This window comes from Carex rostrata, chromosome 5 (assembly GCF_964058835.1).
Source record: "Carex rostrata chromosome 5, lpCarRost1.2, whole genome shotgun sequence".
Classification (NCBI taxonomy): Eukaryota; Viridiplantae; Streptophyta; class Magnoliopsida; order Poales; family Cyperaceae; genus Carex; species Carex rostrata.
The window spans coordinates 14,967,051-14,990,033 of NC_135922.1; the positions used below are offsets into that span (position 1 = coordinate 14,967,051).

At 36.9% G+C, this 22,983-nt stretch overlaps 4 protein-coding genes across 4 annotated transcripts; 2 read left to right on the forward strand and 2 right to left on the reverse strand.

Moving 5' to 3' along the window:
* Positions 1-282: 282 nt before the first annotated feature.
* Positions 283-3,130, reverse strand: LOC144553916 (uncharacterized). Its single transcript, XM_078302094.1, has 4 exons — positions 837-3,130; positions 672-757; positions 463-586; positions 283-370 (listed from the first exon to the last, which is right to left on the reverse strand). Exons 1-4 carry the CDS (start codon positions 3,128-3,130, stop codon positions 283-285), a joined length of 2,592 nt encoding a protein of 863 aa, XP_078158220.1.
* Positions 3,131-3,918: 788 nt separating this feature from the next.
* LOC144553917 (uncharacterized) lies at positions 3,919-7,874 on the reverse strand. Its single transcript, XM_078302095.1, has 5 exons — positions 7,838-7,874; positions 5,285-6,696; positions 5,082-5,192; positions 4,273-4,686; positions 3,919-4,164 (listed from the first exon to the last, which is right to left on the reverse strand). Exons 1-5 carry the CDS (start codon positions 7,872-7,874, stop codon positions 4,021-4,023), a joined length of 2,118 nt encoding a protein of 705 aa, XP_078158221.1. The 3' UTR covers positions 3,919-4,020.
* Positions 7,875-11,990: 4,116 nt separating this feature from the next.
* Positions 11,991-15,035, forward strand: LOC144554762 (uncharacterized). Its single transcript, XM_078303088.1, has 6 exons — positions 11,991-12,093; positions 12,194-12,445; positions 12,585-12,947; positions 13,536-13,595; positions 13,694-13,759; positions 14,843-15,035. The coding sequence occupies exons 2-6, from the start codon at positions 12,224-12,226 to the stop codon at positions 14,981-14,983; spliced, it is 852 nt and encodes a 283-aa protein (XP_078159214.1). The 5' UTR covers positions 11,991-12,093; positions 12,194-12,223; the 3' UTR covers positions 14,984-15,035.
* A 1,549-nt stretch (positions 15,036-16,584) lies between these two features.
* LOC144553918 (polygalacturonase inhibitor 1-like) lies at positions 16,585-17,076 on the forward strand. Its single transcript, XM_078302096.1, has one exon. The coding sequence runs from the start codon at positions 16,585-16,587 to the stop codon at positions 17,074-17,076; it is 492 nt and encodes a 163-aa protein (XP_078158222.1).
* Positions 17,077-22,983: the final 5,907 nt, after the last annotated feature.

Genomic DNA, 22,983 nt, shown 5'->3' on the forward strand with positions numbered 1-22,983 from the left:
ATCACATCTAAATAGAACTACCGTGTGGGCATCATATTCTAGTGCAATGATCTCTTGGAGAACTCCATAGTAATCGATTTGTGGGGCAGTTGCATCATACTCGCCTTTGATGCAAACACCGAAACTTTGAGTTGTCTTGTCCTCCCCATATGCTTTTGTGTGAAAGCGATACCCGTTGACTTCGTACCCTTCGTAGAAATACGCTTGTTTGTTAGGCATGAGTCCTACCATCCGTATGTAGTAATCGTCCTCATCACGAGAATTAATGACCTTTTTCCGCAATCAATGTGCGAAACCATCTTGACGAACCTTTGGCAAGTCTTGGGGGCTTGTGGCTACTCCATAGTTGAGCATACATGTATCAAACTCTCTGCACATTAGAATATGTCATAATATTAGGTTTCCATAAATTTTATAATATACACTTTTGACAACATCAAACGAAAATTCATGAAATTGTACCCCAAGTACTTCTCACAGATCTCTGGACAGTTGAGAATCACATAGGTGTGTGCAGCATTAAAATCCCTTTCTTCAAGATACTTCCCTTTTTTCCTGCCAGTGAATCGGTCCGTACTATCAAATACTGAAAGTAGCCCAGATGGATGGTTACTTGTTCCAACTCCTTGGCCAATGTTAGTTTTATCTGCAAAATAGTGTCGAAGTAGTACCAATTTCTTTGGCGATTGTAGCCTCCACGATTGAACCCTCCACACGTGCCTTGTTTGTGACTCTCATCCGTTGTTTCTTGTTACGCCTGCAATTGAATATATAATTTAGTGTTAGTAGTTACAAATATGGTTGTGGTTTATAAATAGAAGCAAAATGAAACACACCTTTCACATGAGAACATCCATCGGGACCCTACTGGCCCACCCATTCTAGCCTCGTATGCCACATGCACAACAAGATGCTCCATTGAATCGAAGAAAGCTGGTGGGAATATTTTTTCCGCCTTGCACATTGTAACAATAATATCATCTTCTAACTGGGCCACCCTCACTGGATCAAGCTCCTTGGCACAAATCTCTCTAAAGAAGGCCGAAAACTCACATAAGACATCCCATACATAATCCGGGACAAAGTCTCGAAAGGCGATGGGGAGGAGGCGCTCCATGAACACATGTAAGTCATGACTTTTGAGCCCAACGAGTGTTCCAGTGTCTAGGTTAACACACCTTGACCAATTGGATGCGTAGCCATCGGGAAACCTTACTATATCCTTGTGCCATTTTAAAACAATCTTCTTATCTTGTGGAAAGAGTGCGAATGGCGCCTTTGGTTTTTTCATCTTTCCTGGATTATTGTCGATCGGAATTAGGTGCTGGTTAGGACGATCGCACAATAGAGCTAGATCTTTTCTGGCTTTTTCATTATCCTTGGTTCTACCACCTATGCTTAGAAGCGTGTATAGCACATTTTCGGTAAAATTCTTCTCCAAATGCATCATATCCAAATTGTGGTGCAGCAAATTGTCTTTCCAATAAGGTAAACTCCAGAAAATACTCTTCTTTTGCCAATGGTGGGTCACACCATAACCATGGATCTGTTTTAAATCTACAGTTTTACCCCATTTGATCGGTTGTATTAAACTCACTATGTTTTGAAGCTCCTCTCCCGTCAATCGTAGTGGTGGCGGATCATTATCAACTGCACCTTTTTTGAAATTCTTCCTATCTCGACGGAATGCATGGTGCGGAGGCAAGAAGCACCTATGACACCCCCACCAACATGCTTTTCCACCATGTGCGAGTTGAAAAGCCTTTGTCTGACCCAAGCAATAATAACAAGCGAACTTACCTTTTGTACCCCACCCACATAGCATCTCATAAGCCGGGTAATCACTCACTGTCCAAATAAGTTGTGCATGCATCTCAAAATTCTCTCTTTTATACCCATCCCATGTCATTTCTCCATCCTCCCATAATTTATTCAATTCGTCGATTAAAGGTTCAAGAAGAATGTCAATGTCCCGACCCGGATGCTTTGGTCCCGGGATGACAAGCGCAAGGAACATGCTATCTTCTTTCATTATCATTCCAGGGGGTAGGTTATACGGAAAAACAAATACCGGCCAACACGAATATGGAGCTGCACTCGAGTTGAATGGCATGAACCCATCCGTTGTTAGCCCCAACACGACATTTCTACACTCGTCTGCGAAACCAGGATATCTACGAGAGAATTCTTTCCAAGCCTCACCATCCGCCGGATGCACCATCAACGGGGCTTTGTGACGCACACCTTCTTTGTGCCATCTCATATTCTTTGCTCCTGTTTTGGTCATGTACAACTTTTGTAGTCGGGGTGTGATAGGTAGGTAACGGAGTTGTTTTTGTGGAACAAGTTTTCCGGAGGAGCCAATTGGCTTATATCTCGACTCATGGCACACATCACACTCTGTTTTATCCTTGTTTGCCTTGTAATACAACATACAAAAGTTAGGGCATACATCTATTTTCTCGTGGTCCATGCCCAACTCGTCAACCAATCGCTTTGCCTGGTAGAAATTTTCTGGCATTTGTTCACCACAAGGAAGTGTGTTTTTCATGAGTTGCAGCATATCATCAAAACCTCTTTGGCTCCACTGGTGTTTCGACTTCAAAGCTATGGCACGCGTCACAAGTGACAAGACAGTGTGTGTTTCGCATTTCATTTCACCTGTGGCGTTAAATTTCCAAAGTGGTGTTTGCGATGCTTCCATCATGTCGAACCATTTCTTCGCCGCTCCTTGTGGCGTCTCTTCATTCCAATCAAACCCTTGAGGAGCAGCATCCCTTACCAAATCTTCCATTCGATCAGTGGCAAAGTTCAAAGTGGGTGGACTGTGTGGTTGAAAGCTAGCTGAACATGGTAGTGGCTCGCCGTGTTTGTGCCAAATCTGATATGAGTTGCAAAAGCCGGACCGATAAAGATGTAGTTCGACAGTCCCCGCATCTCTGTTGTAGAGGTTGTCACATGACATACACGGACACGGGATACACTTCCTCCCCTGTCGATCGACACGCACAACAGAGGGTTTAGTCAAGGCTGTTGCAATAAATTCGGCCACACCATTAGTGAATTCGGGTTCAAGAGTTCCACCAGAGTTTTGTCGGCCATGGTACATCCATTCCCGACTAGATGCCATGATTACCTATCTATATACACATATTAGAGTACTTGAGTTAAAAGATCTAATCATCAAATTGAGCATTAAGGAAAATTGGTATTTCTTTCTGCTGTGCACTGGTGCCATTTCATCAAGCACTTTGTGTGCATATAATCAAATATCATTGTACAACTAGAAAAACCAAAAAAAAAATTAGGGCATACAATGTCTCTATATATATAGGTTTGCTATAGTTATATTCAGCTTATATTTATTTTGAAATTCATACAAATAACTTCTTCCCATTAACGAGATTGACAAAATGTATAGAACGACAAAATTATTGCAAAGCACAAAGTACTTGTATCTATTTGTCAAACTTGGGACCATTAACGAGATCGGGCAGCAAGATAGTACCTTAATTCAGACGTTGCAGCAACGGAGGTAGCTGATAGACGATGGCGACGGGTTCAAAATAAGAGAAAGAGAACTAACTGGTGTTGGGTCCACGAAATAATATTATATCGGAAGCGGCGGCACGGCAAAAAAAGGGTTGGAGGTATTTCCGTTGGTATTACCAATGGAAATAGTGGTATCCTTTATTTGAATCCAACTTATTTTGTTGTTGCGTACCCATTGTACGCATAAATTTTTATTAATACCACCAGCATAACCCAGCAATCTTACAATCCATAAACCCCAATAAAGATAAAAATGATCCAATATCATGGAAATCATAAAAGCAGATAGTAAGTTCAAAGCAGCTATTAAGCAATTCAACAGACATCCTAAGTTAAGCAATTCAACAGACACATCCTAAGTTAAGCAATTCAACAGACATCCTAAGTTAAGCAACACATCATAAAATTCAGTACAACATGTAATCCTAAAAGATATTTATTACAACACTCCATAATCACAGTAGGCTCTTAAAATGCATCACTTCCTCCATTAGTGCCCCCTTCACTTCCGTTGTTACCCCCTTCAGCTGTGTTATTGTCCCCATCCCCTGCATTATTATCCCCATCAGCTGCGTTATTACCCCCATCAGTGTTGGCCTCTGATGCCGGCTCCTACAAATCAAACACCTAATGTTATTTTGTTTGGCAATTTAAAAAAGAGTTATAGTGATTTTAGTGGTAAACTACCATACATTAAGTTATCATCGTACAATTGCTTACGTTAAAAAAAGGTGGAGGGCGCATGTTATGTTGTTTGAAGAGCAACTCAAAACATGCTCTAAACTTCTCGAAGGACTCCTGGAGTTTAATAAGCCGATCCATTTCAGCTCTGTGTCGCTCATCCTGGGCAACAAACTTCTCGAAAAATGTGGTTCGCTCTTCTGATATCATCCGTTCCACTTCTTCCTTTGTGTAAGGTCTGTTCGGATCTTCAGCAGAGGTGGCAGTGCTCCTGGTTGGACCTGATGGGCTCATCTCCATTGTCTCGGGTACTCGGGTTGACTTGCTTGTTCTTCCCCGGAAGCCAAACCCGAATAACCTGCCTCTGGAGTCCTCCCCTTTCACAGCTTTCTCCCAGATTTGATCTTCTTCCAGCTTACCCCCGTATGTCCCCTTAAGTTTCTCAAACTCTTCCTGCAGTGGTAATAAAAAATAGTCATGATGCGCGTATAGGTTAATCCTAGACAGCGCGGAGAACCCTTGAACATATGGAAAATGGAGAGCCAATGGTACCCTTACTGGTACAAGATTGTGCACCATTTAGGCGGAAATGATATGCTAAACATCACTATACCAATTTTCCATCTAAAGGTCAGCTATTCAGAATGGGCAAAACAGTCAGCACTAAACAATCTATATGCCAAGCTCAACCAAATAAACATGTACAAATTGTGGTTTTTAAGGGCAACAAATGTGTGTAAAGGTCCCAAGAACATTACTATGTGTTTTAAACAGTGATTTAACAACAAATCAAGACTATGCAATAAGGAACCTATAAGAACACATCAAAACAGAACAAAGGGGTTTACCGCTGCCTCTTGTGCTCTGGTGGTGACGTACTCCTTTCCATTCCGTAACTTGCGCATGTGAGTTTTATCAAAAACATCTTTCAATCCAACAGAGATGCCCTTCTCCTTTGTCTGAATGTTAGACAATTGAAACTGGTTAGTGATGTAAATAAAAAAAAAAAAAAATTAGGTATGAATATAAACCAACGATAATTTTTCAATACCAATGCTTGATAGTGCCGAAACATACTCCTGGAACCAGACACGTGATAGACACCTTTTTTTCTGTTATTACGGTTGGTCTCTGATTGTTTGTCAAATTTGGGCGTGGCCCATATGTCACACAACCCCTTCCAAGCTTCTATGTTCTTGCACCATTTAGGTGGAAATTCTTTCCAAACTTCCTTCTCCTCCGAATGTTTCCTCGTCCAAAGTTTCCTTGTTTCATTAATTTCACGCATGTATGAATCCGCCGCTATCTTCTCGAAGACATCAAGACAACGCCCGATGTCTTCCTTAGCATGCCAGGAATACCTCTCCAGGAACTGTTGTAGGATCACGAACCGAACCCGCAATGGAAATATGTAGTAGGACCGATACGGTCCCGGCAGGTTCTCCAGAGTTAGAAGCCGTATCGTGGTTATCACCTTAGTGCACTCTGGCAAGGACGTGAACTCTGCGTCCCCAACCACCATCAAGTTTGGTCTGTCTTTTGGATGCACTGGGTCACGAGGCTTCCCAAGTCCCCGCCCACACCTAACAGGAGATTTCCCCTTGTCTCTCTTTTGCTTATTCTTGCGAGCTGACCCTTGAGCTACCGACTCGTCGAGCTCTCTCCCGCTTAGCTGATGAGCTTCAGGTAATGAACGGAGGGTCTGATATTTCCGGCACCTAATGGTGCCATCATCATTATACTCCACCTCAGTCTCACTCGACTCACCGGTAATAATTGCTTCCCCTTCCCATGGGGGCCATTCCGGTGTCTCTCGGGGGGGTTCATGAGAGGACCAGGCTCCTGACATTGGCTGGGACTGGTCAACAGGTGGTGTGTCCTGTGTCGGTGACCAAGTGGACTGGTCAGCAGATCCTGTGGCAATTGACTCTGGCTGGGACTGGTCAGCAGGTGGTGGGGACTGGTCAGCAGGCGGTGTCCGAGGGGACTTGTTTCTGGACTGAGGGGAGATGGTCTGGGACTTGGAACGAACAGGTGGGGGCAGACCTGGGCCATACCATATTCTGGCACGCTTGGAGGATGACTCTGACTCTTCACCATTGAGCCTCGCAGATCTTTTGCGGATTTGGCCCACGCTCGCCAAGTCCCCTTTTTTTTTACTCGAGGACTCAGCACGATAATCTGGTTGCGGCAAGGGTGGCTGTGATAGGGGCGGGGTAGGTGGACGTGGCTGTGTCAGTGGCTGGTGCGGTGGAGGTGGCTGTGACAGGGGCGGGGTAGGTGGACGTGGCTGTGTCAGTGGCTGGTGCGGTGGAGGTGGCTGTGACAGGGGCGGGGGCGGTGGAGGTGGCTGTGACAGTGGCAGGGGCGGTGGAGGTGTGATTGATGGCTTATTAAGTCTCGGGGATTTTCTCCGTTGAAGTAAAACAAACTGGGAGACATCTTGTCCCTTAGCCTTGTTTGCTGCAACAAATTACACAGATTAATAAGTTTGTCAAATTACACAGACTAATATGCAGTAGGAGGCTATATGTACATTTATTTTACACATTATACTAATTTAGGAACCTTTCTTATATGCAGTAGGCTGAACTAATTAAACCGCACTGTATGTAAACTCGCTAAGTGATTAACAATGAGTGTGCAGTCTCCTAAATTTACAATTACAGTAAACTGGATCAAATCTGTACAACCTCCTAGAATTACAAACAGTGATTATAAGTAAACCTAAGTGATTAACAATGAGTGTGCAGTCTCCTAAATTTACAATTAGAGACAATGAGATATGGCAGAGGATGCGAATTTGAAACTCGTAGCACACCCTAACCTATCATGCTACACTACTACTTTTCTTGTTCGTATTAAAGCCAGAGAAGACTACTTATATTAAATATGCATAAAGACCCTCGACTTCTAGGAAATCACAAAGGCTTGTTTCTTTAGGTTGCTAAGACTTGACAGTTACTTGGGAAGTTCTTTCTAGACACATAAGCAACACATAAGTTATTTATATAGACACAATTTATTTATATAAGCATTTATGCAACATTTAAAAAACAGTGATTAACTAAATATAGGTGGATAAAAAACAAGGTGTTGACCTCTTTTCTTTCTAGACAAGGGTAGAACCAAGCCTTTTGCTATTTATTTTTGGGAAAGTTGGGAGAAGACAAGCAAAAAGATCACCAATGATTTCCAAATTTAAAAAAAATGAAGGAGAAAGAGAAACACAGAGGGAAAGATTCTAAATCACCAAGGAAGGATACTAAATAAACTGTTTAGAATTGTTTTTAATCCTCACAGAAATGATCTCAGTATAGCACTCCCCTAATTTATATCCTAATTAAACTGATTAATCTAACTACTCTAACAATCCACGAATAGGCTGCAAAGCCCTAGAACCTAATTTATAAGCTTCCGACTGAAACCTCAGTGAAAAAAACAGTGATTAACTACTATCAACAATCAATGCATGGGCTTCCAACTGAAAACTAATTTATAAACCTAGAGTATAAACCCTAATATCAACTCCTGGAACCCTTTACTTACTATTCTAACAAGCAAAAGACTAAACTATTTATGCAAATTGGACTAAAAGACTTACTGGCGTCGGAAGGCTGCTCGGTTTGCATCGCCTCCATTCTCCGATGCGTACGGTTTACCCTTCGACCAAGGCAGCGCTGGTTTTAAGATGATAATGATGAAGGGTGGGGAAGGGGGAATAGAGTCGGCGACTGAGGAAGCCCTAGAACGAACGAGTGGGGAAGGTGGAGTAGATCGCGGCGGAATAGAGTGGGGAAGGTGGAGTAGATCGCGGCGGATTTAGGGTTTGGTTATGGCGACGATCGGGTTTCTTCTTCGCTGAGTGAGCCTCAAAAAGAAAAGAGTGTGGAGAGGGTTCAAAATTTGGGTTTTGATTTTGTATTCAATTCCGCATTCAAGGATTTCACTAAGTCCCAGAGAGAGCATTTACGCTGGATACAACTACCTCTTGTGATATCTTATGAAGTACCGTAATATTTACTCTTGGATTGTGACCGTGTGATATGAATTGCACGATTGCTGAAGATCCTAGATAGTATATGATGCGCCAGATTGGAAAAGATAAATTGTGTTACCTCATTGAATAGGATCTAATGCAAAGATATCTGTAATGGATATCTCCATTTTCGGATCATGATCCTTCATCAGTCATCAGAAGGCCAGTATTAACAAACCTACTAATTATGTTTTTTTTTACATAAAATATTATGATTAACTTCAGGAAAAAATATAATAGATGTTTAAACACATAGTGGGAACATATAAGGATGGTATTTGTCGATTTCATATGACTTCACTAATATATGCCTCTCAAAATTGAGCTAATTAATATGGATCGTTCATTTTCGTTTCAAAATTCAACGGTCGATTTTCGATGAAATGATTTCAAATTAGTTTTTAAATGATCAAGATTAAGCATTATACATAATAATAAAATAAGAACAGAAGTTTTGATAGGGCGAAGCTTCGATCCACCGTATTTTGTTTCTAGCCGTACGATTATTATATTTTATATCAGCTTGATGAATATCTAGACGAACATCAAATCTCACCCAAAGTCAGTAGAATGAAATAAATGTGATACTCTTTGATTTAAACGGTTCCGATCGACTATTGGACAATACATACTCGCGGGTCTTCATTTTCCTATGTGGCAAGAGTTGATGTTCTATGTTGATTCTTAAAGGATGTGAGTTATTCATGAAAAAACTATCTTATGCTATTTTATTTTTTTTATACACATTATTCAGTGAATCATAAACATCCTACTTTAGATATTATTGTGTAAATTTCATTTATCAAGCATGAAAATCAAATTTATTTCACATTTAATGTTCACATATCCAATTTATATGTGGTTTCCTTTGAACACCGTAGTTCTGGCTACGAGCAGCACTGTCTTACATAATCCAAGGAGCTCCCAACTACAAGTCTGTGCTGCATGAAGATGAAATTGCTCTGTCCATTTAAAATGAAAGAAAATTGTGCCAATGAAACACATTCTCCCTGTATGCATACTCGCACCAATCCCAATACCGTGGGCATGAATCCGGACCGCTATTTTTACTCTGCACGATGGTCAAATCATTATATCCCAAACGCTCGCCCGAATCTCAAAGCTATCGGATTACATCTCCCACCGTAAAATTGGAACGACGCCCTAGACCCTTCCAATTGGCGGGCCTAAACCCCTATCTAATTTCTCAAAATTTGGCGAAGTACTCCATTTTCGTTTCCCCCCCATTCGCACCATCTTTCCCCCCCAAATTTCAACGCTATGTATTTAGGCGGCCACCCAAACCATTCTCTCGGTCCAACCCTCAATTTCACACTCCTCTCACCTCATCTCTCAAACTTAAAATCTTCACCTGCTACTCTCTCACATCTATCTCTCAAACTTAATACCTCTCCTTAATTGGTAAGTCTCCCAAAATTTCATCAAGTCAAACTCTTTAGGTTTTACTTGTTAAATTGTAGTTTCGTTTGAGCTGATTTCTATTTGTATGCGAAATTTGATCTGCAATTTCAGAAGTTTTCAGGGGTTGTTTTGTTAAATTGCAATACTTGTCAGTATTATAGTTTGCTTGATATATTTTGTTATGCTTGTTTTATAGATTACAAAATACTCATTGCTTATTTCTAGTTTGTATGCTTCAATTGTTTTCGGTTGTTTAGGTTGTACAAGGTATTACTTAATTCATAGGGCTTTATTTCCTTTTGCATGTAAACCGGTACCAAATCTGATACAATCCAATGGTTATCTATTTTAAAGTAAATCGTTGGGATGACCAACTGTTCCAAAAAAAAAAACACAGTATGATTTATATTTCTTATAAAAAAAAAACTTTGTATGGTTTACTTTACAATAATCCAATTCTATGAATTATTGGGATAGATTATAATTTATCCCTTTTTCACTATATATGAGAAGACGGCAGTTCAGACATCTCTAGATGAATTACCATGTTATTTTTTGTATTATGTGTTACTCTTTAGAGACATTGATTTTTGCTTTGCAGTACCATACATAACACAATTTTTTTTGTTATTAGCACAACAGACATGGCTCCTAGAAAGAATGGTCTTACAAGAGTAGCACGCAAAAAACACTTCAAGAGAAAGGGTACCTCACAGCCAGTTCTCGAGGTTGGCGAGGGTTCAAATGCTAACCCTGAAGGTGACATTACACAACCAGAACCGCCAAAGAAAAGGGGACGCGGCCCCGGAAAGATACAAAAATCAACAGAGGTAGTGGAGGACAGACCGATAATCTGGCCAGTCGGTGATTGTGAGTTCACCTGTGAAAACGACCCAAACAAAATAACAGCAGCAATCACAAGGTATAAATCTGACTTGAGTACTGGCAGTGGCGCATTTACATAGAAGAATGTGTCAATTGACCATTATATTTAAAAAAGAATTTGGTTATGATTTTCTATACCATTTAGAGTAAAATCATAGATCAAAAAGTCGAAGTCAGTTTGCAATATCAATTGGTTCAACTGTCCTGTCAGCCAGGGAATTATGCAGGGAGATCCCTCTACTTTATACTATTTGTTTATGAGGCTGTAGACAGGACAGAGAGTCTTTTATGCAAAGAAATATCCTGAAATTCATGAGATAAAAAACAACAGCTTGTCTTACTTTTGACTTTTTGATATATGATTCCTTCGGCCTTTAGGGTAAGGGTGTTACTATTTTGAAAGCAAAATGTAGATTGGGATAAAAAGTTCTTCTATTTGCATCCAGCATTAAGTTAGAATCATAGATGTAGGTGAAGTACATTTCATCTATTACTTTAGCATTTCAATTTAGTAGCTATGTGTGTTTTGTTACATCTTTGTATTCCTATCACTAGGCTGGCCCTAAATAACATGCCGGGACCGTTCAGAAGCTATAATTCATTTGATGACAAGACGAAGAACAATATTGAGTTCTTGTTTCTGGTACCATAAATCTCTATTTACCACTTTTTGTTGGGGTGAGGGGGGGGGGGGGGGGTTGACATTGGCAGAGGACCTGATTATATCCAAACTGATAGCATAAGTAATGTTTGTTCTATGTATAGTGCTTATTCTTGAAATATATGCTAATGCAATTCTTGAAATCTTAAAACAAGGACCAACATCTAATATAGTGCTTATTTATTTTTGAGCAGAAGAAATTCAGATACCATGAAAGGGAAGATCCCAAGCATTGTCGGGATGTTTTTGAAGCCATAGCAGCAAAAAGGTACAGCGCGGAGATGTACGAGGCACGGGACTACTGCTTTAAAAGATGGGAAAGAAACATTGAAGCATGGAAGAAGTTCCAACCCCATTGGTGCCTTGACCACCCCCACTGGCACGCTTTGTGTGATATCTTTTTCACAGAGGATTTTTTTTTTTTTTTTTTTAAAAAGGCTGATTAGCCCGTTTCATTACCATGAAACTTTAACTGTCTTACAAACATGCAGCATAAGTAACAAAAACACAATTGTGCCACAAGCACCAGATACTGACATACAGCTAAGAGAGACACAAATCAAACACAACAGGGTAGTTTAGAAAGCAAACACATATAAAACACAATTCGAGAATGGAAAACAGCCGTTAGCTAGGCTCACTGGAGAGCCACTCCACGAGCTGCTCGGCCTCAGGTGGAGACACTTGGAGAGGCACGATCTCTAAGTCCTGCGGGAGCCATTCATTGACTTCAGCTTTCACAGAGGATTTTGAAAAGGTTAGTTTGACCAACAAAGATAACCGCACAAAGTCGGGACTATTGGTTGCCAATCATTGTGGATCAGCTAGCTCACACCAGCATTTTGGTAAACTGGTAAGCTGCATCAAATATTAGGTTCCCAAATTAACAATATTTGTAATTTAAAGATTCTACCCGCCTTTAATACTGTTTGTTTATTCCTTTTCATGTGTAGAAAAAATTAAACAATGGAAAAGAACCATCAATGGGGGAACTTTACCTCCATACTCATAGTCGTCGACAAGATGGGAAATCACCAGTTGTTGCCCAAATAGCTTCCTCTGTCATACCGGGCGGGGTTGAAACCAATGAAAACACTGATGTAAATGGCCTTCAGGATCCAAGTACCGAGGAGCCTACCACACTGGTTCCAGATTATGATATCCACTCCTTGCATTTTACCAACTCGGAGGCAAGAAAACTTTATGTAAGTTGTATTATTTACATTAATGTTCATTTATTATGACCATAGTGCAGAACAATGTCAGAATTAATATAACTTCGCAACTATGTCCTGAAATCTTAATTGTGAGAATGTCAACATATTTGTTGCATGTCATCGATAGGAAAAAGTGCAGGACATGACGGCTGATCAGGCCACATCTGGCATGGATGAGAGCACCATGTTTCTGACAGCTGCTGGCGGATTAAAACACGGTAGGGTTAAGGGTTTTGGAAGCATGCTTCACGACAAGGTGCCGGCAGCAACCACTCGAGCCAGGCCCAAACACACAGCTTCTTCTGGCTCTGTGTTGACAAATAATGAATGGCAGGGAATCCAAAGCCGCGAAGAACTGGAAATGCGCTTAGCTGCACGTGAACGTCTTCTTGATGAGGAAAGGGCCGTGAGGGAGAGAAAAATGGCAGCTTACGACTTAATGTTCAGTCAAATATACAGCATGTATGGGGCGCAAATGCCAACTTCACAGGTAATTAAGACCAATTTGTTAATTAATTTAGGGTTATAAATTTGGTTGTGTTGACAAATTTTGATATGGCACTGCATTTCAGCTTTCACCTGGTAGGTTATAAAACACTAAAATATAATTGATGTTATCTAGTTGAATTGAAAATTTAATCTGAATGAGCTTAAAATGAAAAGACTGAAATGTGATAGCCCAATATATTTTTTTATTAATAAGAAAAAAGGAAGGTAATTAAGAGGGACAGATAGTTGTCAAATTTAGGACCCTTGAAATATTCAAATTGACTAAAGAGTCAAACTGTCATGTGATATTTCTAGACGGGTTTTATTTTACATACCTCAATTAATTGTTGCTTGTATTTTACTAATTTACTGCTTCATGCATTTCATATCACTTGTTTCTGGTTGGTCGATTTAATTTGTTGGGTCATCACTTATTTCTCCTATCATATGCATGTGGTATGAATTTTTGATGTGCATGAGTGTATCTGACATGCATTAATGTGTACCTCATGTGCATCTGTACATGCATAAATGTGTATATGTCCTATGCAGTATACTAACATTACCTCATGTGCATTGTTTAACTTAGGATGTAGTAAATAGTTCTGGAACTCAGCAAGATGTCATTGGGAATTTTGTTTCTCTTCAGGTCACACTTTTAACTGTAGAACATAACAATGTATATTTTATTCATTTTCCATTTGGTAATCTATGAATTATAACACTGCTTGCATATACCATATTTAGGGTCAAGGGTTCACCAATCAACCATCTAATGGAGGAGTTTCGCTTATGCAGATGCCCATCTCCCAGGTAATGAGTTAAATATTGTTCTCTCTTGTTCAATTCATGTCATCAAGTACACCGGTACAGAATAATAGTTCCATGGCATGTGTTACATCCTAGTAGTGTCGCATGCATTATCATAATAAATGCCTCTGATTATTTTTTTTGCTCTTCTTTCTGATTTTCCTTTGTTTTGAGCATAGTTCAATGTTTTGCCAATTTATAGTTCTGAAAAAGCTAAATACCAGTTCTGTAGTTATGTCCTTGGTTGTTGAACCATCTTTTGTGACAACAGTCTGTATTATAAACTTGTCTCTGCAATGCATGTCAGGTGGGGCCTCTTTTTGTGCTGGCATAGTACCTGTTCAAGATATTTTTTGTGCTTGCATAGCCACTATTTTTTAATAAAATCGGGTCTAAGTTAGTCATTGTAGCAAAACTGGATACTACTATGTGCTGAGTATTCAGATGACAGATTAGAAGGGTAAAATTGGAATGATAGGGTAAGGTTAAAATGAATTATCCAACATGTAATCGCTTCCACTGCCAAAATTGACTAGTGTATTTTTCCTATCTTGAGGGTTGTATATGCATAAATGATCTTTGTAACAATAACATGCTGTGTCTATGTGGTATAGGGTCAAAGGCTCATTAGTCAACCATCTCGTGGAGGAACTTCGCTATTGCAGATGCCCATCTCCCAGGTAATGAGTTAAATATTATTGATTTCAGATTTAACTTTCTATTAAAATATGCTAAATGAGGGTTCATGTAGGTACTGTTATAAGTAACTTGAGGGTTGTACATGCATGAAAAATCTTTGTAACAATAACATGCTGTGTCTATATATGTGGTATAAGGTCAAGGGTTCACCAATCAAACGGGTTCATGTAGCTACTGTTATAAGTATGGTCAAATTTAAAAAAAATGGGTGAAGTATAAACAAATTGATGTAACTGTTAAGTCATTAGGTCAACCAGCAGTTCAATCACATTGACTGGTTGTATGATGCAAAATCATGTCAACACCAGGAGTATCATTACTTGAGGGGTGTATATGCATAAATCACATTTGTAACAATAATATGTTGTTTCTGTATGGTATACATAGGGTCATGTTTTTCCGATACAACCAAACCAGGGAGGGGCTTTCCAAGCACTACTAAATCATGCTCAAGCTGGAAATGATGACTCGACAAGGGGTGAGGATGAATGGTTCGAGAATTCAACCTTCCACATGAACCAGCGCTAGCTTCTAATGTGCAAAAGTGCACATTTTTTGTGAATTTATAAGTTCCAACATATGACAAAAGGAAACCACTTCTTTTTTTGTGAATTTTGGCTAACTCATAGTGGGTATATTTTGGGTATTTATATGATAAGCTCTGCTAATTAAAGAGTACTGTTGTTGTAATGGAGGTTTTTAATTCAAGAAAACATGACTTTGATTATTACAGTTTGTTCATGCTATACGAACATTAAATGCTATCGATCTATTTATGAATGTGTTTTCAATCTATTTTTTTATGTTTTTCATCTATTTATCAATGTGTTTTCAATCAAAGGTAAATTGGTTATGTATGCGAGTACCTATTTGGTACAGGGCAGATTGTATGGGAGTGCATACAAATATGATGTTAGGTTTGTATTTCAATGGCTGTATCTTTGGAGCATTAAAAATAACCTGCTCCAACAATATTATCCTGTGGAAATAAGCTGGTAGGGCCCACATTAGATAACCATGGAAATACTGGGGTGGGATCCATGTAAACGGCTCTGGGAAATAAGCTGGTGGGATCCACATTACATATCGATGGAAATATTGGGTGGGTCCCACGCATGCGACTGTTGGAAATAAACATGTGGGTCCCATGCCCGTTTGCCTTGGAAATACAGGGGTGGGTCCCATGCAATCTGCCGTTGGAAATAAAATGTGGGTCCCACGCTTGTTTGCCTTGAAAATACAGGGGTGGGTCCCACGCAATCTGCCCTGGGAAATACTTAGGTGGGTCCCACTCACCACCCTTGGAAATACTCCAGACAGTTCCCAGGCGTGAAAGTATTTCCAACGGTCATTTTTCCATCGGTGTGCCTATGGAAAATATAAAAAATGAGTATTTCCCACGGTGTCGTCATAAATAATCACTATTTCCTTTGAGGGTTGTTGCCACGGTGGTATTTCCAACGGTATCCGATGAAAATGACGATTTTAGGGCTTTTTCCAACGGTATGCCTATGGAAAAGCCGATTTTCTACCCAAGGAAATATTGTGAATTCTAGTAGTGATCCTTTATTATTTCTTAAATTGAGAAAGATTCTGATACTGACTCTACTGTTAGGCCTAATTAAGTGAAAATATAATAGAATTGAACCGTAGAATTGATTGCTGCATATAAATGTAGGTACATATGCATTGCAGAAGTTTTATCTCAGCTAGTAATAATTGTAAAGCGCAAATAATTAATCCTTAAGTTTAATAAGTTGGCTTTCCACTTAAATTATATCTGGATGGATTTTGCTACAAAAATATTGAATGTGATATGCTTGACTAATAACTTGTTAAATAGCATATCTTAAGTCAAATTAACGTAAAATTGTAGCATCATATCACATGCATGCATCTTGTAATTCAACTGCAAGTGCATTACTTGTCTGAAAGTAATGATCTTATCTCATAAGTATTCTATTTTGTGCATTGGTATTCGTACAAATTAAGGATGACCATATTAATTGCACCCTTTTTTTTAATAGAAAACAAGTTTGCGATTCCACTCTATATATATCTTCCACCAGCTTCTAAACCAGCATCCATTCATAAACCCACAAGAACCAAAAGAGATATATACATTATACATGTCTTCAATTTTGTTCCTGTTGTTCCTCCTCTCCTTCACCTCTTCTGTGTTATCTACTAAAGATGATGAAATTGTGCTCCTCAAAATCAAGAAGCAACTAGGTGACCCCGATGGTCTCCGTTGGTGGGTCAAAGGATTCGACTTCTGTGATGCCCAGGCCAACGTAGCACCTGAAAATTCATATATAACATGTACCAGTACTGGTCGTGTAAGATCTCTCCTCTTGCAAAACTTACCCGTCACCACTTCCTTTCCAGATGCCATTTGCAGCTTAACCGAAATAGAAGACTTAATTCTTGATCATAATCCTGGGTTTTATGGTCCAATTCCATCATGCATTACAAAACTCCCCAATCTTCACCTTGTAGTTATAATAGACACATCTCTCTCCGGCTCCGTGCCCGACTTTTACAACCATACCAATATCATGGCCATCAACCTAGCACGTAACCACCTATCTGAAAAATTATCATACGAAAACCACCACTGAAAAATTATCATCAGTTTTACATTTGAGCTCATCGATTTTACATGAGATAATTTAGATTATCATCATTTTTACATGTCAGCTCATCTGTTTGACATGAAATAATATTGGTAAAAAGCAAACTTATGATTATAAAAGTCCAAAAAAGTGATTTATAAGACTACCAACATAATGATATATAGCTTCTCAATTATAAAAATATTTTTCGTACCACTTCTTTTGGTTTCTTTTATTTAAAAAAATAGACACATAATAAACTAAATAAAAACAATAATAAAATTTTACTTATGCAAATGTTGCAACTAGGATATTGGAGAAAACAAAAAAATATCGTTTATTTGATTGTTACCAGCAATTTAGTTAAATTAATTATCAAATTTAAGATAATGATAATTATTTAATTAGGTGAACTCAATTAAAAAGTGTTTAGAAAAATAGAGTTCGACTAATAATAATTATGGTAAAGCTCTAACATTTTTGTATAATTAATTAAAAACTCTGTCTGATTACTTTTGTCCAGCAAATAGCCTTGACATTTTATTTGTTGTTTTATAAAAATAAAAATTCACAAAACTGAAAGCAATTAACAAGAAATTATCTTCATTTCTCTCTATGTAGTATTAATTATTTAAAACTGGAAAAATGCAATCCTTTATACAATCCCATAAGCAATCAGAAAATAATATATAAATTCATATTATTTAATTTTTAGTATTTTGATGATACATGTGAACGGACTTGTGGATGTTTTAACTTGATTAATGAAAAAATGGTTCCACATCCCAATAATATTTTCACTTCAATAATTTCGTAGGATGTTTTCACTTGAATGATTTCGCTGGTGGTGCGGTTAAAGACAACTGGTGATCAGTTAAAGAAGTCCTAACACATCAACTTGTTCCTTTTTATTTTAGGTGATATCATCTTTGGGCTGACACAAAAAAACACACGTTCCATATTTCAACTATAAGCTAACTGCAATTTTACAAAGCTCATTAAATAAACATATGAGTGTTGAAATATTTGAAAATTTATTTGTTTTCAAGGAAAATATGTTTAAAAATAATATTAATCTAGAATTTATAAAATATTCAATAATTTTTGTATTTTTAAAAATAGTAATTAATACATATAAATAACAAAATTGGAAATTCTGAAAATATTATAACACATTTGTACTCCGCCCTACGTACAGTTTTGTACATTAATCTAAATAATTATATAAAAAATAATTTGCTTGTTAATTTATATAAATTAGTCTTTCAATATGATCAAATATTTTCCAAAGGTCAAATTTATTTTGGGTCATAAAATAATAAAATGGAAAAGTTTGAGAAATAAATTGTGAAACTTCATATAATCATCAAATCGCCCCTTTCTTTCTCTTTCTTCTCATTCAGTCCACACCAGGCTCTGGATGAAAACGGATTGGATATGTACATATCAAATAGTAATATAATCATATCCATATTTATTTTATTTTTTATGCAGATACATATCAGATATTAGATAAATATAGATAGAGATCGGATATGATATTAAATGAATACAAATACATATATATCAGATAGTAAAGATATGAATATAGACGGATATAATTTGAATAACTAACTTAAATTTTGTTAAAATAATTATCATATTATTCAATAAATTATCTTTTCATTAGAAAATATAAATAACATAAAATATGGATTTAATTTGGATATACATATATATTATTATATGATGAACAAAATAGTTTTTCTTATTTCAAAACTGTTATGTGATTACAAAATGTATATCTTGTTAACAATAATTCAAAATCAATATAACTATATATTTAATCAAAAGATATCAACAAAAAATATTTCTCTGCAAGCATAAATGATATTAAAACAAATAGATATAAAAATACGAATACAAATAATTATTTGTATTCGTATTCATATATACATAAATGGATATCTGAAAAATTAAAAAATTATGAATAAAGATAACAAACGAATATCTGGAAAAAAAAAATAGGAATACATATAATTATCCATATCTGCTTCTTAAATTGAAACTGTAGAATAAACTGTACGACCATCAATTTTTGTGGGATACTAGGATTTGTAGTAAAAAAATATGATCATTTGTTACTTTTGCCTAAAATGATAACTGAATTTCTATTGGTACGGATTTTTCCCGGAAAACTCCTGATTTTAAGAAATGCTGGACTCCTCGAGGAGGAAAAAGTGCAGAATCAGGGGATAGATTGCTTATATTTACTTTAAACTTTGCGAAATATCTGTAGACATACATAGTAGGGTTGGGTGATATTTTGAGGGGGTCATATGTGAGGAAAATTTGAGAAAAAACATCTGAACTAGCATACCAGCTGTTATTCAGAACATGGTAGCATGTTGTGTAAAATTCGAAAGCTGTAAAACTTAGGCTCCCAAAGGTGTATGGATATCGAACTTTGTGCAAAACTAGGGTTTTAAGTGAACAAGAGTAGAACTAGGGTGCTCTTAAGCTCACCAAACTTTTGGTGAGCTTAACTCTAAAACTCACAAAATCAATTTCAAATGATGAATCTGAACCGTTGAAACCTGCCTACCTTACGTGTGATGCATCTACATGTGAAATTTTTAAACATTCGAATTAATTTAGTATAAAGTCAAGCGGTCAAAATTAGAAGGTTAATAAATTAATTTTAGTTCATTCATTTTTGAACGTTTTTTGACCGCTTGACTTTATAAGAGATGGACCTGGTCCAGTGTGGCCCATGAAAGCTCCTTTATTTTACCCAGCTCATCATTCTTACGCCATTCCCAACTACGATAAATGTCGCTGTTAGTAATGTCCTACGGACTAATTAAAATGATAATTTATGAAGTTAAATATGAGTTAAAACTATTATGAATCATTTCAGTTGTGGGTTGGTTTATTTATAAAACTCACTTCATATTATTTTAATTATTTTGAAAAGATGCGGTTTTAAAAAATCAAGTTATTATAAAAAGACAGCATATTGGATCTGTGATATATAATCAACCGTACCGCATACGCGCATAAATATTCTTAATTTTCCAAATTAAACCTATGAGAAAAAGAAAGAGAGAAGAAAAAAAGTACTGTTAGTTTGATCAATGTTAGTACACTAACTCGCAAATGCATTACACTTATTTATGTGGATACTGTAGAGACGTAACTGTAATTACTGTGCAGTTCCAACAATCTTTTTGACTCGCAATTGAGGCGAGTAGAGAGGCAGACCACAGACAAGTTTTCATTAGACGTGAGACACTCTTCTGCTTTGTTGTTTTTTCAATCTAGTGGTAATCTTAATTATTAATTTAATTTGACAAATTGATCATATTATTCAGTAAATTATCTTTTCACTAGAAATATAAATAACATAAAATATGGATTTAATTTGGATATATATATAATTATTATGATGAACAAAATAGTTTTTCTCATTTCAAAAATGTTATGACGTCATTACAAAATATGTATGTTGTTAGCAATAATTCATAATCAATATAACTATATTTTTAAGCAAACGATACCAACAAAAAATATTTCTTTCCAAACATAAATGATATTAAAACAAATGGATACAAAAATACGGATAGATAATTATTTGTATTCATATTCATATCCACATAAATGGATATCTTAAAAATTAAAAAATTACAAATACAGATAACAAACATATATCCGAAAAAAAATAGGAATACAGATAGTTATCCATATCTGCTAAACTGTATCCTTATATTATCCGCATAAACCGTACGACCATCATTTTTTGTGGGATACTAGGATTTGTAGTAAAAAATATGATTATTTGTTACTTTTGCCTAAAATGATAATTGAATTTCTACTGGCAAGCTCCTGATTTTAAGAAATTCTGGACTCCTTGAGGAGGAAAAAGTGCAGAATCAGGGGATACATTGCTTATATTTACTTTAAACTTTGCGAAATATCAATAGAGATACATAGTAGTGTTGTGTGATATTTTGAGGGGGTCATGTCATGTGTGAGGAAAATTTGAGAAAAAACCTCTGAACTAGCGTACCAGCTGCTATTCAGAACATGATAGCATGTTGTGTAAAATTCGAAAGCTGTAAAACTTAGGCTACCAAAGGTGTATGGTTATCGATCGAACCTTGTGAATTAAAAACTAGGGTTTTAAGTGAACAATATTATCATATTTTAATTTGGCCTAAAATAGATACTGAATTTCTATTGGTACGGTTTGTGAAGGTATTTGTCTTTCGCCTCGACTCCCCATGCGCTATCGAGGAGAAGGTGCTTACCTTGCCAAGTAGGATGTCTTTCGCCTCGACTCCCCACCGTCAGCCATTCCCCTGCTCAGCTGGGGCGCCGAGCGCCTCGTCTCCCTGCTGACTCAGCTCCATCTCCAGCGTCGTTGAGGCCCAGCAGAGTGGCGAGTCCTATTCACAGGATTCTGGCCAATTGATAGGTGAGAAGGAGGGAGTTACTTCATTGCATGGGACCCACCAGTGTAGTGTTCTGGTTGCTTCTCTTGGAGGTAAAATTGACCCCATACTCACATGAAAAATTGGATCTTTTTTTATCCGTAGAAATTAAGAAAAAGGAAGAGAGAGAAACAGAAAGAGTACATCATATTTTTGATTGGTAGAAATATCAGTAGGATTTTTACTGATCTTAAAAATAAAAAAATTTGAAATGGTAGGAATTATAACGATTTAAACTTAGTTTTTTTTAATCTATATATGCATAGAAAGAGAGAATTATTATATTAGATCTTTAGTAAAATGTAAACAAATTTTCCAAAAATAGATGAAATGTTTATATTATATATGGATTTTAAGATACTCTATCTATTTTTGTAAATTCTTTTTATATTTTTCTTGAAAAAATTTAAAAGAAAAAATACAAACTGTTTTAGATTGGTACGTAAAATTCCTACCTGTCCAAACTTTTTTATTTTTAGAATCGGTAGAAATCCTACCGGTCATTCTACCAATGAAAAATATGATATATTCTTTTTGTTTTTCTCTCTTTCTTTATTTTAATTTCCACACATAAAAAGTTTTCTAAATATTTTATATAATTGATCTCTATTGTGTATTTAATCCCATAACTTGAAAGTATGTTCATGACACTTTTCAACTTTACTTTTTGCCTGAAACTTTTACGTACCGACCCACGGTTGTTTGTACTTCTAAACATCAAATTGGTGCTTTACCAAAGTCTACGATTTGGTGTTAATCCTTGATTGTGTACTAGCATAGTAATATAGTATAGATATGTTTCTTAAGAAGTTATCTTGTACCAGGGGTGTACCCAATATAGAATCGGGGGGGGGGCAGCCGTCCTTCTTAGATTTCGAGTTTTAGTGATGATCTATTGGTACCGATTGACTTTGTTTCTTTCTGAAAAAAAATTTGCCCCCCTCTGAATGTTTGATTTATAATTCGGGTTAAATTTAGTGTTAAAATCAAAATAAATTTCTATAATTATGATTGATTATTATAATTATAACTTAAAGTATTAGAAATTATAATCGTCAGATCATTGAAAAATATAACTCAAAGTATTGTTTTTTTTTTTATCGAGTACTCAATTAGTTAATGGGCTTAAATCTATTTAAATCTAATTCGATATTTTTTACCCTCTTGACGAAAATCGAAAATCCTGGATCCACCCCTGCTTGTACCAGTCCGTGATGTCTCCTTTATTTAATTACAGCTGGATATACGGAGCCACAGGATGTGTTCAATCAAGCTAGGATTCATAATACCAATGATAAATGCTTTCATGTGGTGTTTTGTTGGTACGTTGTGGTGGAAATTTTTTGGGCTATATTGATGATGTATTATTCTTAAAAGAGAGTACAACACTATGTTAGATAAAATCAGGAAATTCTGTCACTCAAAACTATAATATATGTAC